Below are 15,271 nucleotides of genomic sequence, written 5' to 3'. Positions count from 1 at the left end.
CTTTAATGAAACGAAATAGTCCACGAATTTTTATTTTTAAAAATGAACTTGTCATATCAGAAGTCTTGTCATACTTAAAAGCAATGAAATCAAACTTTCGTACGAAAACAAATGTTTTAATAGAACGTCTTAAGTAGTAATCAATAATAATAACAAACTATTGTTTTTGCCTTTTTAAGGATCCTTAGAGGTAAGCAGATACAGTATGGAAATCTTATAATATCTAGTTTGACAATTATTTAAAACGATGTACAAGGATTCTTTGAACTTTTATTCAAGGGACCAAAGGAACGACTGAGGATGATAAAAGTCAAAGCGCCGAGTATTTATTGAAAACGAATCGCTATGTACAAACGTATTAAATACACGTGTATATGCGAGAGTGTAACAGTGACCGGTGTGTGTATGTGTGTGTCCGTGTGTTCGTGTACGACATTTATACAGGGGAAGGGATTCGAGTGTTATCCACGCAGAATAGTCAATACGGCTCCATACGTAGATAAACGATAGATAACTGGCCCTACACCGACGACCGTGCGCCAGCCGGCTTATTTACAACCCATTTCGCTGTTTATATTTGCACGCGGTGATTGGCAGATGCGTTCTTTCATGTTCGCGAATTCGTGACGCATTGTTCAACTAAACGGAGTCATCGTCCATTGAATTTTCATCAAAATCATCTGACCAAACTTATTATAGTTTCTCTTCTAAATAAATATAATTTTACAATTTCATCAGGTGAGACAACATTATAACATTGTACGTTTCAAGTTCTTCCTATTAATAAATATTTATAATCACATCGCACTCTGTCATTCGACCAAAGAAATGTAATGCTACGTAGGAGGGGGTGGATTTATCGCTGTTTATCAAAATTCGTTGGCCACAGGTATCGATTCTACGTAGCCTCTGCCGGGGGTTGCAAAAAATGCGAAGGCTCGCGCGGCCGATAGAGGAAGGGGTAGAAGAAGCGCGATCGTGTTTCATAACGAATATAGCAGCGGATATTAAATTCCATCGACAAACGCGGAATTCCCGTGTACGCGGGCACTTCCGTGTTCCGACTTTTGTTTGCGACCGCCGGACCGGGGCCAACGACCAAAACCGGAATGCTTCTGGTGCGTAAATACGCGCGAAAAACAAAACTCGTTTGAAATTAAGGGACAGGGCCCAGCTTCGAACGGTTGAAAGAATCGAAATCGGTCGAACTTTGATCGAAACCGACGATTCAAACGTTTCACGTGTCACGAATTTTTAAGCTAGTCTTTAATGAAACGAAATAGTCCACGAATTTTTATTTTTAAAAATGAACTTGTCATATCAGAAGTCTTGTCATACTTAAAAGCAATAAAGAAAATATAATTGTATCATGCAAAAAATATTTTACAGTTCTTGACATAATTCAAACTTGTCTTTTTAATTCCTGTCACATGATTCGTTACAAAATAAAAATAGAGAAATCGATGATTAGAACAGATACGTTCGTCCACCTTCCATTAGATATTGCAACTTGTATTACTTTATATTTAATTAAAACGAGGCTGGTAATAAAACAATAATTCTTTTTCGCGTCTTACGTTTCGCTTGAAATGAAACTATAAAGTATACGATCGAGGGTAGCACGCGAATGGTCGATGAAACGTAAAAGCCGTGGCCCCATCCTTGCTAAAAAATAAACCACCTTGTGGGAACGATTAGTAGAACAATTCTTGTTCTATTTTTCCTCTCAGACAATTATTAAGTCGTTTCATGTTATTAAAAACTGTACAAAGTGTGTTCAAGAGAGTCGTATTACAGCTACAATGAAAACGATTAGATCAATGAATTCTCCTCGTCGCTCAATCTTCAACGATTTTCGATATATATATATTTTTTTTTATATTGTATTTATATATATATATTTATACGTGTTTCTCTGTTTTGTTGCTCTCAAACATTCGCACACTCTCACGACGTTCTCTCACACGGCATAAACTCCTACAAATAGAAAGTATTCAAGAAACTTTAAATCTTTACGCGAAGATATGTGTTTTATATATGTTTGTAATAAAATTTTGATGGTTACGTTACCTTGTTTAAGTCGATATGCATATTTCCTAGATAGAGCAAACGTTATCACATTGAAAGCAACGATATTCGAAATTCCTAATTAACGGCATTCGGTCTCGCGAGCAATCAATAATTCAATTTTGATGATTAATCACGCGAGGAGGTGGCCATTTTCCCTCCACTCCATTGATCGAACAGGACGCGTGTAATAAATTCGAACAAATTCGAATAAATGGGGAATTAACGATGAAAGAAGTCCGAGTTGAAATGAGAGAGATAATGATCGCGTACAGTAATTAAAAAATGAAGTAATTTATAAAATTCATCCAATTTAATTAAACTTTCTCTTGTTTCCTTCTTCCTGTTTCGCTGATCGATCGAGAAGGGCGGGTAGGAGCCTCGTTTCACTTTCAGTTCTTTCAATTTGTAGGAGATTTCATGCGCACCACGTTTCGCCTAATCATTCAGCCGATCGCACGGAATACGACCCATAAAATCGAATTAAATTTCATCACCGATATAATTCGTTAAGCTCATCAAAGTGGATATGTACATTCCTCCTTTTGTATTCCGTGCGATCGCGAATAGCGACTTTCCTTTCTCTCCCCCCCCCCGGCTTCCCTTATTGTTTCACCTTTATTGTTATCGTCGAATTTCGATCGCGCCCCTGAACGCTCGTAGGATTTCGAGCTACAACTCTTTCCCCCTAACAACACAGTGGCAGTATTCTTTTTTAGTACTTAATTTAGATTACGCTAAACCAACATGTCGTAGGCAGTATCGTAAATCTATTTTTCATCGTCGAAATGAAACATGATCAAACAAGACGTGAGCCGTGGTTTTATAAAAAGACCGTCGCCGATATTTATTGTAACGTTCACCTGAATATGAATGAAGTTTCATATAACAGAATGTTATTATTCCTCGACGCAGGCGAGCGGTAACGAATAATCGATGGCCCCTTTATCAAACCACGTTCACAGTCGCGTGCCCATTTGTCGCTTACATTTCCTACGGTGATTTATATTTCACAGACCACGAGTACTTCACCAAAGTTGCTCTCATCGCTACCTTTAATTCGTTTCTAGTTCTCGTTTATACATCCGCTGCGATGTCAGTCACGTCTTTTACACAATTTTCATACATTGCGAAGGTCCAATCCAGCGAGTAAAAGGACTCTCGTAAAAGAAGAAACGCGCAAACATAGCCCCGGAAATTCATGCTACGATCCCCAGAATTGATTTTCTGGAATGGATAAAAACGGAATTTTCACACCGGCCCATTCTATCTGGAAACGCGGATCGTCTCGCAGTGCACGCGAACGAACGAGAAGTCACGGGAACGCGAAATCGATGCCCGATTATCCGCAGCGGGTGAAATCCTATCTTCGACTGTCGATCACCGTACAAAAATCCGTCCGGTAAAACGCGAGCCGCGATATCAACCGGGTTAAATGGACCGCGTCTATTCCTTCCTATAAACGTAACTTCAGGTGGCTTCCCTTTCTCTCTGATCCCGCCGCCCTTCGTTTCTTCGCGTAGCTAGATAGAGTACAGAATAACGATGCGTTTTCATGGTATCTGGTTTTCGGTTTCCCCGGGACAGAAACGTCGCGAATCGATGGCGCGGGACCGCCGAGGGAATGCAAGCTGCTTAGAAACGATTGTAATAAAGTTTTCTTTTTACTCTATATCGGTTAAACCCTTTAACATCTCTTTACACTCTATATATATATATACGCATATATATATATATATATTTATATACGAACTTTTTTTTTATTTTCTTTCTTTATATACTTGCAACCTCTAGTGGTATTGTCAAACATTTATGCACTTCGGCTAAGCGCATTCTTAAGCTTATCAGTAGTCAGGGAACTTGTGGATTGTAAGCCAGCGGCTCGAGGAATTCCTTTTACCATTTAATTGCCTCAAAATCTTTGTTAAAACGTTACAAAAGGGGGTATCGCGTTGTTTTTTCCATGCCACGTTTCCGTTTAATCCATTCTGTGCACGATACGATAGAACGTCGATGGATCATTTGAAAACGTGTTTCAGTTCCCTACGTCGTCTCGACAGGGTTCTAAAAATTGAATTCTACGCTAACTGTCGTCGGATCCGCTACGAGTAAAGTTTCTTATTGCGCGGGAAAGCAATTGCTGATTCGTCAGGTCGAACAATCGCCGTTCTACCGTGACGTTCTGAACTTTAACCGACCATTTTCTTCTGTCCTGGCGACTTGTGCACGCGGAACGGTTACACGGATCGCCCACGGGTTACAAATCGTGTTTCCTCGCGAAGAAGGACATACATACATATACACAGACACTGAAGGTGGAAAAATCGTTTTTGTTGTCTTCCGCGCGATTTTCCCCCCAAGTGCCACGTGTATCCCGAACGTGACGCGAGTGCCGTTGTGGCGTGGTGTCATAAGCTTGTTTGCTGACAGTATCAATTTCAGTACGCCATATATGTGTGTAGTAGCGATTTATCGAACGTGCTTTCCTCCTACTGTCTCCCACTACGAACGTATTGGTATCGTATGCTATCGCGATTGGAGATCTTCAGGTGATCTTTCCGTTTCTCTTAATCATACACGTCTTAATAGACCACCTTAGCAATTATTTGTTAATTTCCTAATCTCGGATCTGGAGATCTTTCCCCAAGATTCATACTCATTTATTTGTGCTTTACATAATCATCCGTGATTACAGTTCTTAGAATAGAAAATTGCACAGCATTTAATTGAACATCTTCCAAAGTAACGATAAAAGCCCACAGTATTTGACAAAAGTCCACAACGAATTACTCTTCTTAAAATGATAACAATCATACAGTTTTGAAACTGATTTCGGAAACGATTAACGAAACGTCGAATCGTGATTTACCTTCGCTCCAGACGATCTACGGAACCGGGATGGCTCGCTCTGCGTGGCCTGGGGTACTAACTTGGTCTGTCTTGGTGTAGTTTGGTCGTCGATGGACAGTTCCACCAGTTACCGTTCAGCTCGCCGATCATAGAAAGCCGGATGAGGTTCCAGCCTTCTAGCTCTCTGTATCAAGTGTCGTTCGTGTCCGCGTGCTTGTAGCCGAGGTTCTTACGCTGCAGGAACATGTGAATCTCGCGGAAGCTCGGCCTGTCCACGTCGTTCCGGTGCCAACACTCGCGCATCAGTTCGTAAATATCCTTGGGACAGTTCTTCGGTAACGGTAGAATAATCTGCGAAAAATATCATAGGTCCCGTCGAACAATTATTACTTGTTTTTAAGAATAAACTTGCATTGATTGAATTTATGTATTGTTCAATTACAATATACAGTAAACTAAAAGTGAAAAACTGCGATTTTTTTTAATTTTTAATTGGGTGTAGCTCAGAGCAATATTAACTAATTTTGATGAATCTTTATACATAACTCAGATATACAAACAGAATGTTTCAAATTTTTTATTAGAGACGCTAATAAAAACGTTAAAAATCATATCCTTTACTTTTCGTCACTCTATATTTATGGTTTTAGAACTGCAGTAGTGTAAGTCAATCATTTATTATATATTGTGTAATTGTAAATGGAACTATAATTTAATGCGAGATATGTGTTAATAATTATTGATAAGTACCCGTCTATCGTCCTCCTGGTAAAAATAAGTCGCGTTCTCGACAATTCGGTGATCTGGCAGTTCTTCGAATGGCTGTTCCCTCGCGAATGTTAGAATTTCCCAAAGCGTCACTGCGAAAGACCAGACGTCGCTCTTCGTCGTATGTCTTCCCTGCGTTCCGGGCACAAACACACATACAATTGAAAAGTACACATACACATTGACATTTGCAATATTCTGTTATTTCAGTTTTTTCCCTTCAATTTATAATTCATTTCGTTTCAATTACAATTTCGAACACACAACATAAGAATATAAAACAGCGAACGGAAACGAAATATTTGTTTTAGAAAAAAAAAAAAATGGAAACTGAGTAAAATTGGCAGATTCAATTTTTAGTTTCCGTCGGGTCTGACCGGTGGCCAAATTGTAAAAAAATATTTCTAAACGCAACCAGGTCGGCTCCGTCGCAAATGTCATTCTAAGTTAAAATCAATTTACAGTAGCGCCGGATAGCGCGGCAGGTGGTATCGTTGCCTGACGAGAAATTACTCCAACGTAAGTGCTTTAGTTACGTAATTTCATGGAACTACTCCATCTTGGCTTCGTCATCGGTTTACGGATCACGCGTGCGACTGGGAAACCTCGCGACATCCGTTCAAACGTTGCGCGATGCACTTGCACACGCGTGTGCCATTATGCGTTCGACAGGCTCGTTTAAACCGATTAATTAGCCGTCGCACTATCAAGGTGATTAAAAATTTCAACGAGAAACGAATCGCTCGATAAATCAACGGAACGTTTCACTGTTCCGTCATCCGAGGCATTCGTCATCGCGACAGCCAACGCTGATCAAATTTTACCTGCAATACGGTTCCCTCTTATCGCCGTTCGTTCATAATTTCAAACGACGAATTAATCACGCTTAATTTATACGGAATATCCAGGTTTATTTGCAAAATACAGTTCAGCTTGACACCTGGTCACTTCATTAACGACGGACACGTTTAACTTACTTTATCAAAAGGTTCGATCGCGTTAATTTTTAATCTTATTTTCAGATATACAAACAGAGGCTGACATTCGATAATCCGGAGCGTAGAGTTAAACAAGCGGAGTCAATTGGAGAAAGTCGAAGTTGTAAATGTAAAGTTTACAACAGCCAATCGGTAGTTCTCGCCGGTTGAACTTAATAAAGTAAAATTACTAAATCGACTCTAATTCCGATATAATTCTTGGCACGGTTCGTGCACGATGGGACTCGTTTCATTAACAACGCGTGGCACAATGGCGTCGGGGACCGGATAAACGATGGCAATAATGAAACATTAACGACGCAGTCAATTCGAAATGACTACGTGAACGACCGGGAAAATACTATATCGGCTGTTTCCCCATTTAGTCGAATTACCATTTAGCTATCAATTTGCTCCTGGCACGAACTTCATTCATACCCGATTTCTGATGCTAATGGGGCCGCGTTGATGGTTCGATCGCCGCTTTTGACCTCAGGACGAATGAGAATTCGGCGACAAGACGAACCAATCGGACCGGGATTAATAAAACAGATGCAATCTCCCTTCGTTTAACCGGCTTATCGACATCGACCGTTGGAAATAGCAACATGCAAATAAAATGTGAATAATCAAAAATGCCAATTGAAGTTTAAATTCTGTTTCTTAAAATGTTTATAAAAATTCTGCCATTCTTCCATGACGGATATAGTCGTCAAACACACTTAACTGGTTAAATACGGGAATAAAATAGACATTAAAATTTTAGTCGAACAATTTTATAAACTTCGCTCCTCTGTAATTATTATTTTTTGTTAAAAGTTCATTGCTTCAAATATTAGACACAGCTTTTTATTACGTCTTAAATTTTTGGCAGAGATCCTATGGCCCATACAACCTTAAATTTAATACTATCTTGTTATCGCCCAATTACAACGCGAAGCTTTATCGTTAAAGAGAAGCTAGCATCAGTAGCTGCAGATGTAACGTACATCCAATTAATACGAAACTCTGCATCTCACCAAATATTCCCGTGTCCCAATTACCATAAGGAGACGCAAACGTTCTGATCACGAATGCTCCACTCGTGATCAATCCCAAAATGTTCCATAAACAAGCAATAGTAGTACTTTTAATGTTAGTAAATCTTCCATTAATGAAAGAATTCATCATAATACATAATTGCTATATTCGTGGTCAGTAACTATGATAGACATCTAATTAAATCAAAAAGCTTTAATAAATGGCAAGAATCAGTTTCTTTCGACACTGAAATTTAGCTTCTGTCGAACAAGAAAACTGCATTGGACCTCGATTTCCCCGATCACAAAGTTTCACGGTTTTCCGCGATGACACAGTGAAATAAGCCCGACTCGCTAATGCCCCGCGACCGCAGACAGCTCCATCGAAGCTGATGCTTCGCGGTTTCGCGAATCGACAGTCCGATATCGACGGCTACGGACGAGAAATTAAAAACGGGGATACAATGAATAAAATAGTCGAGTGGACGAGGCTGAAACGTGCTACCATTCGTTGCGTTGATATACTACATACATTGGCATACCGGTTCGCTACCAATAAATTTACCGCAACCGCGCGACCCGTCGCTACGTGGAATAGGTATTTTATTTCTCTCAACTTTATTCCTCTGCCACTCGTAGTGAATTCTAACCGGTTATCTAATCGACCAGACTGAGATCAATCAGGTACAATAGTTACAATTAAAATACTACATTGTAATTTTAATTTTACATTCTTAATTTTGGTCTATTCTTCAATTTTTTATACTTTAAACTTTTCGATTTATTTACTCTAGATACAATAATAGCGAATAAATGTGACTGCAATTTTAATTGAATTATTAATTGTAATTTGAAACTCAATCTATTCTCCACTCCTTTTTAGAAGTCTGAAAATCATTTGCAAACACGTCTAAATAATTTATAAGAATTCTGTGCAGGTTTCAGGTTGTTCATCCATGTATTTAAAGGAAAAATGGAACAGGGAGTAGCCGTGTAGTGGGGCCGGAAAAAAATATTCAGACCATTGTTAAGCTGCGGTCAGAAATTAAGTCAAAAAGCTTGTCCCGCCCGCCGCAAACTAGACGTTGATGTTTACCCAGTTACTTTTATCGAGCGTGGTAACCGCAAACTGTGGCTTGGGTATGCTTAAAAAAATAGCATGCATACCTTGTATAGGTAGGGAAAACTCTTTCCATCATCCGAATATCTCTAACGTATATCAACGCATACGTACCATAAAATGAACAAGTATATGAATTATTATAAAATCATATCTGTAAATAGAATTACCTTCTCTGTATGATTTTATTCTTTAGCTACTTTTTCCTATGGTACATTTAATACAATTTCTCCCAATTTTTTATAACTATCGTAAGATGATTAAAAGATTATGTAAAGGAAAAAAATAACGTTTTAAGTTATTAGAATAGTTCCGTAATGCGATTTAATCTACCGGAGCCCGCTTTAACTATTGCGATCCTCTTGCGAGCTCCGCCGATCCTCGCGGATCAGAGTAGATAGGTTTCAGAACAAAAGGGAGAATGGAAACGGATCTCGTGGCAGGCTCGAGGTCGAGATAGGTCGAGCCGCGTTGAACGGTAATCGTTGCTGTTGTTCTAACCGTGCGACGAATCTTCGAGGCAAATATTGGCGGAAATGAAATAGAAAAAAGAAAATGTCAACTCCGCATCGCGAAAATCAGGGCCATCGTTTTTGGCTCGGCTGAAAAGGGGTAAAAACAAGCGGGCACAGAGGGCATTCGCGAAAACCAAACCGAGTTTCATCGCGTGGACGCGTAGCTACAGTCCATTTAAATATCACTGACTATGTCGGCCAGAAATAAAACCATTCGGATTTCCCGTCGCTTTATTTTTCCTCTCTGGTGACGAAAATCGTTTACAATCTATTTTGCCGCGGCTGCCACTATCGAATCCGATCCATTTACACAGTTACAAGCATTCCTCGAATTATTCAATCATAGCGCGAATTAATTTAAAACAAATTTAGAGAGCACCGCAGGCCGTTGCTAATTGTTGTCAGACTTACCATGAGCATGGATTCCCAGGCCATCCACCGGATTGGCAGCGGAGGTCGACCCTCGACCCGGAAGTAATCCGCTGCGTAGGCGTTTCTTCCGGAACCCAGATCCGACACTTTCACTGTGTAACCGCGGCTCACCAAGCAGTTTCTGCAACAGACCCATAAATCGCTTTATTCTACATCCGCTCCCTTCGATTCTTCCTTTATTTTTTTTAATACAACAGCTGGCGGAACTTTTTCGGCTGACCCACATTAGCGGTTTAAACTTTTTTAATATTTAGTATTTGGCATATTTGAGAGAAAAAGAGTTCCGCTGACTCATAAAATTTTACCTCGTTTTATTGTACCGTAACTCCTAGCCTGTGTATTACTTAAAAAAAAAATATATTAGATATACGAGCAAAGTTTATGAATCATTCATGTATTATGTGTTTAATTCAGAAAAATTCAATTCACTAATAATGTGAACAATTTTTCGTAACACGTCGTCGGAATATCGTGTCTGGCCTAATTCGGTGGTTAGAAATTTGTTCCCCAGCAGTTGCCATCGCTATCAATCCAACGATCCCCTTATTTACGACAGAACTTCGATGCTATAAGAAAATACAGTAGACTTTGCTAGATAATCCGTCTTTCAGACTGAGTGGATTATTCCAGTCTCCCCTATACTGCCACTCGAACACGTACACGAATTTACTTGCCACGAACCCTGTCAGAAGGACTGTTCACGATTTGGGAATTGAATCAAGATGATCCGATGGAAGGATGTATTTTCTGATAATCCACATGCTTATAGTGAGACACCTTATCAGAAAATTACACATTTACTTTAAAATAATTTTTGACTTCTGGGTTAATATTTGAATAAAGTGCAGTCCCTTCTGTAATATTTAATTTCGTGTTTTACAAATTCAATTCGTATTAATTAATAATTCATAACGTCAGTTAATAATAATCAAACATTAATTTCATATATAATATATTTTGATAATTACATAACCAGACAAAAAATAAATAAATTGATTAATAGAGAATCAGTATACAGCTACGTATATTCCATTATGGTTCAGGTATCGTTTACTATGTAATAATTTAATTAACCAAACTGCACATAAGATAAATATTTCCGATAAGTACTTCCCGTACACAACAAAGCGTACACCGTGACGTGAATAAGCCCAAAGCGAGTAGCTCGCTCCCGGCAATCATTAAATTTAACAAGAAACTGTTAACGAGAATGCCTTCCACCCGTGACACGCGTCGCATTTCGTCTCGCCGCCTCGTCGATTCTCGCGACACGGAGTAAACTTTCTTCCACGCAACCATTATCGGATAATGTAATGATTATCCTGTAATTAGAAGCGCGACTAATTCCAATTCTTTAACGAACTTCCTTCCAGACGGTTCGGCGTTTCTATCAGATATTTATTAACAATTGCACAAGAATATTTTAATTGAATTATTAATTGTAATTTGAAACTCAATCTATTCTCCTCTCCTTTTTAGAAGTCTGAAAATCATTTGCAAACACGTCTAAATAATTTATAAGAATTCTGTGCAGGTTTCAGGTTGTTCATCCATGTATTTAAAGGAAAAATGGAACAGGGAGTAGCCGTGTAGTGGGGCCGGAAAAAAATATTCAGACCATTGTTAAGCTGCGGTCAGAAATTAAGTCAAAAAGCTTGTCCCGCCCGCCGCAAACTAGACGTTGATGTTTACCCAGTTACTTTTATCGAGCGTGGTAACCGCAAACTGTGGCTTGGGTATGCTTAAAAAAATAGCATGCATACCTTGTATAGGTAGGGAAAACTCTTTCCATCATCCGAATATCTCTAACGTATATCAACGCATACGTACCATAAAATGAACAAGTATATGAATTATTATAAAATCATATCTGTAAATAGAATTACCTTCTCTGTATGATTTTATTCTTTAGCTACTTTTTCCTATGGTACATTTAATACAATTTCTCCCAATTTTTTATAACTATCGTAAGATGATTAAAAGATTATGTAAAGGAAAAAAATAACGTTTTAAGTTATTAGAATAGTTCCGTAATGCGATTTAATCTACCGGAGCCCGCTTTAACTATTGCGATCCTCTTGCGAGCTCCGCCGATCCTCGCGGATCAGAGTAGATAGGTTTCAGAACAAAAGGGAGAATGGAAACGGATCTCGTGGCAGGCTCGAGGTCGAGATAGGTCGAGCCGCGTTGAACGGTAATCGTTGCTGTTGTTCTAACCGTGCGACGAATCTTCGAGGCAAATATTGGCGGAAATGAAATAGAAAAAAGAAAATGTCAACTCCGCATCGCGAAAATCAGGGCCATCGTTTTTGGCTCGGCTGAAAAGGGGTAAAAACAAGCGGGCACAGAGGGCATTCGCGAAAACCAAACCGAGTTTCATCGCGTGGACGCGTAGCTACAGTCCATTTAAATATCACTGACTATGTCGGCCAGAAATAAAACCATTCGGATTTCCCGTCGCTTTATTTTTCCTCTCTGGTGACGAAAATCGTTTACAATCTATTTTGCCGCGGCTGCCACTATCGAATCCGATCCATTTACACAGTTACAAGCATTCCTCGAATTATTCAATCATAGCGCGAATTAATTTAAAACAAATTTAGAGAGCACCGCAGGCCGTTGCTAATTGTTGTCAGACTTACCATGAGCATGGATTCCCAGGCCATCCACCGGATTGGCAGCGGAGGTCGACCCTCGACCCGGAAGTAATCCGCTGCGTAGGCGTTTCTTCCGGAACCCAGATCCGACACTTTCACTGTGTAACCGCGGCTCACCAAGCAGTTTCTGCAACAGACCCATAAATCGCTTTATTCTACATCCGCTCCCTTCGATTCTTCCTTTATTTTTTTTAATACAACAGCTGGCGGAACTTTTTCGGCTGACCCACATTAGCGGTTTAAACTTTTTTAATATTTAGTATTTGGCATATTTGAGAGAAAAAGAGTTCCGCTGACTCATAAAATTTTACCTCGTTTTATTGTACCGTAACTCCTAGCCTGTGTATTACTTAAAAAAAAAATATATTAGATATACGAGCAAAGTTTATGAATCATTCATGTATTATGTGTTTAATTCAGAAAAATTCAATTCACTAATAATGTGAACAATTTTTCGTAACACGTCGTCGGAATATCGTGTCTGGCCTAATTCGGTGGTTAGAAATTTGTTCCCCAGCAGTTGCCATCGCTATCAATCCAACGATCCCCTTATTTACGACAGAACTTCGATGCTATAAGAAAATACAGTAGACTTTGCTAGATAATCCGTCTTTCAGACTGAGTGGATTATTCCAGTCTCCCCTATACTGCCACTCGAACACGTACACGAATTTACTTGCCACGAACCCTGTCAGAAGGACTGTTCACGATTTGGGAATTGAATCAAGATGATCCGATGGAAGGATGTATTTTCTGATAATCCACATGCTTATAGTGAGACACCTTATCAGAAAATTACACATTTACTTTAAAATAATTTTTGACTTCTGGGTTAATATTTGAATAAAGTGCAGTCCCTTCTGTAATATTTAATTTCGTGTTTTACAAATTCAATTCGTATTAATTAATAATTCATAACGTCAGTTAATAATAATCAAACATTAATTTCATATATAATATATTTTGATAATTACATAACCAGACAAAAAATAAATAAATTGATTAATAGAGAATCAGTATACAGCTACGTATATTCCATTATGGTTCAGGTATCGTTTACTATGTAATAATTTAATTAACCAAACTGCACATAAGATAAATATTTCCGATAAGTACTTCCCGTACACAACAAAGCGTACACCGTGACGTGAATAAGCCCAAAGCGAGTAGCTCGCTCCCGGCAATCATTAAATTTAACAAGAAACTGTTAACGAGAATGCCTTCCACCCGTGACACGCGTCGCATTTCGTCTCGCCGCCTCGTCGATTCTCGCGACACGGAGTAAACTTTCTTCCACGCAACCATTATCGGATAATGTAATGATTATCCTGTAATTAGAAGCGCGACTAATTCCAATTCTTTAACGAACTTCCTTCCAGACGGTTCGGCGTTTCTATCAGATATTTATTAACAATTGCACAAGAATTATAGCACACTTGCAATAACGTAAAAATAAACCTTTAAGCAGCTTATATAAGGTCAGTCGAAAATAAATATATATATATAAGTATAAAATTATGTCTTATTGAATAATTTCATCGAGGCGTGTTGTACACGAATTTATTATGCTATAGACTATAGAACCAATAAATGAAAGCATGTTTAATCAAAATTTTTAGCACTTTATAATAAACACAATGATTGCTGGTAAATCAGACTTTTTACTGTTCCATCCAATATGTAAAACAGTATGTTGATTAACCGAGGTTAAAATTCAGTATTAAAATTGTTGCCGATAAAATATTCAGTGGCTGAATTAATCATAGTCATGAGGAATTATATAGCAGGATGAGATCACGAAGGAAACAGGTCAGTGGACACTTGAAAGTGTACTCCCTATCCACGTGTTGGCTCGCTTATTAAACGAGCGCGTGTGCGCGTTCGCTGCTTGAAACTCGTTTCTATAAATCAACGGGCAATTAATTTCAGCCGCTGCGGGCCGCGCGTTTATGCGACGCTCGCGCCTCCAGCCATTGTAATTAAAGTTTATGATTAGAGTTAATAATTCGAACACGTGACCCGGGCGTGCTCTCCTGCATGTCCCCCGCCTTAATGGCCCTGCCACGCGGTGTCGATATCCGACAATTTCCAAAATCAATGATAATGACACTATCAGAAAACAAGAAAAACCTAAAAAAAGAGTACATTAAATCTGATCGCGTTTCTAAACTGTACATTTTTATTAAATTTTAATGAATATATTTGGAAAATTATAATTTTTTTTATTAATAATGATTTGCATTGTGCTTTTAACGTGTGTCCGCTTTCATATTTCCTACAGCTGCAATTTTGTAATTAAATGCATAAATTCCACAGTCTACTTGTCTCTAATCTTAATTGATTGAAAGGCAAACTTAGACCGTTAGCGTACATAAATACAAGCACGCTCTTGCTTGAAATACCGGAACAGAAAGCGCAACAGCGACTACTTAAACAAAAGCTGCATTCCCAAAGGAACCGTCGCGTACCGACGTACGTATCGTCGAACGAAGCGACGGAATGACTGATCGACGAAGTTCGACTTTAAGTAATCTATGAGAAACTGTCTGTTGTTACCTTGTGGCGAGATCCCGATGCACGAAGTCCATTTCCTCAAGATGTTTCATGCCGGATGCTATTTGCGTGGCCATGTAAACCAGCGTGCCGAAACTGCAACACGAAGAAACGGTGCGGTTCCATACACAAGTTACTTCATGGAATTCCTAACGCACTCTCGTTTGGAAATACCAACATACTTTCAAATCTCAAAAGAGTATCAAAAAGCATTAAACTTATTGTTACAAAAATCCGTTCCAAAAATAATAACTCAATAATTCTATTAAAAGATCGTCTATGCTTTATTCTTTTTTTTTACTAAGCTTTTATT

The 15,271-nt window shown here is 38.8% G+C and overlaps 1 protein-coding gene across 1 annotated transcript in view; it reads right to left on the bottom strand.

The window, feature by feature from the left end:
- Positions 1 to 301: 301 nt before the first annotated feature.
- Positions 302 to 15,271, bottom strand: part of LOC108626508 (discoidin domain-containing receptor 2) — an 86,973-nt gene continuing 72,003 nt past the window's right edge. The window contains exons 13-16 of the mRNA XM_026814883.1: positions 14,962 to 15,054; positions 12,391 to 12,532; positions 5,668 to 5,817; positions 302 to 5,268 (exon numbers count right to left, since the gene is read on the bottom strand). Of these exons, the coding sequence (XP_026670684.1) occupies positions 5,107 to 5,268; positions 5,668 to 5,817; positions 12,391 to 12,532; positions 14,962 to 15,054 (547 nt within the window). The 3' untranslated portion in view covers positions 302 to 5,106. The remainder of the gene's footprint in view (positions 5,269 to 5,667; positions 5,818 to 12,390; positions 12,533 to 14,961; positions 15,055 to 15,271) is intronic.

This window comes from Ceratina calcarata, unplaced genomic scaffold (genome assembly GCF_001652005.2).
Source record: "Ceratina calcarata isolate Rehan_Ccalc_2016 unplaced genomic scaffold, ASM165200v1 scaffold405.2, whole genome shotgun sequence".
NCBI classification, from domain to species: domain Eukaryota; kingdom Metazoa; phylum Arthropoda; class Insecta; order Hymenoptera; family Apidae; genus Ceratina; species Ceratina calcarata.
The sequence above is the reverse complement of the archived record's forward strand: the minus strand, read 5'-3'. Positions and strand labels throughout refer to the sequence as shown.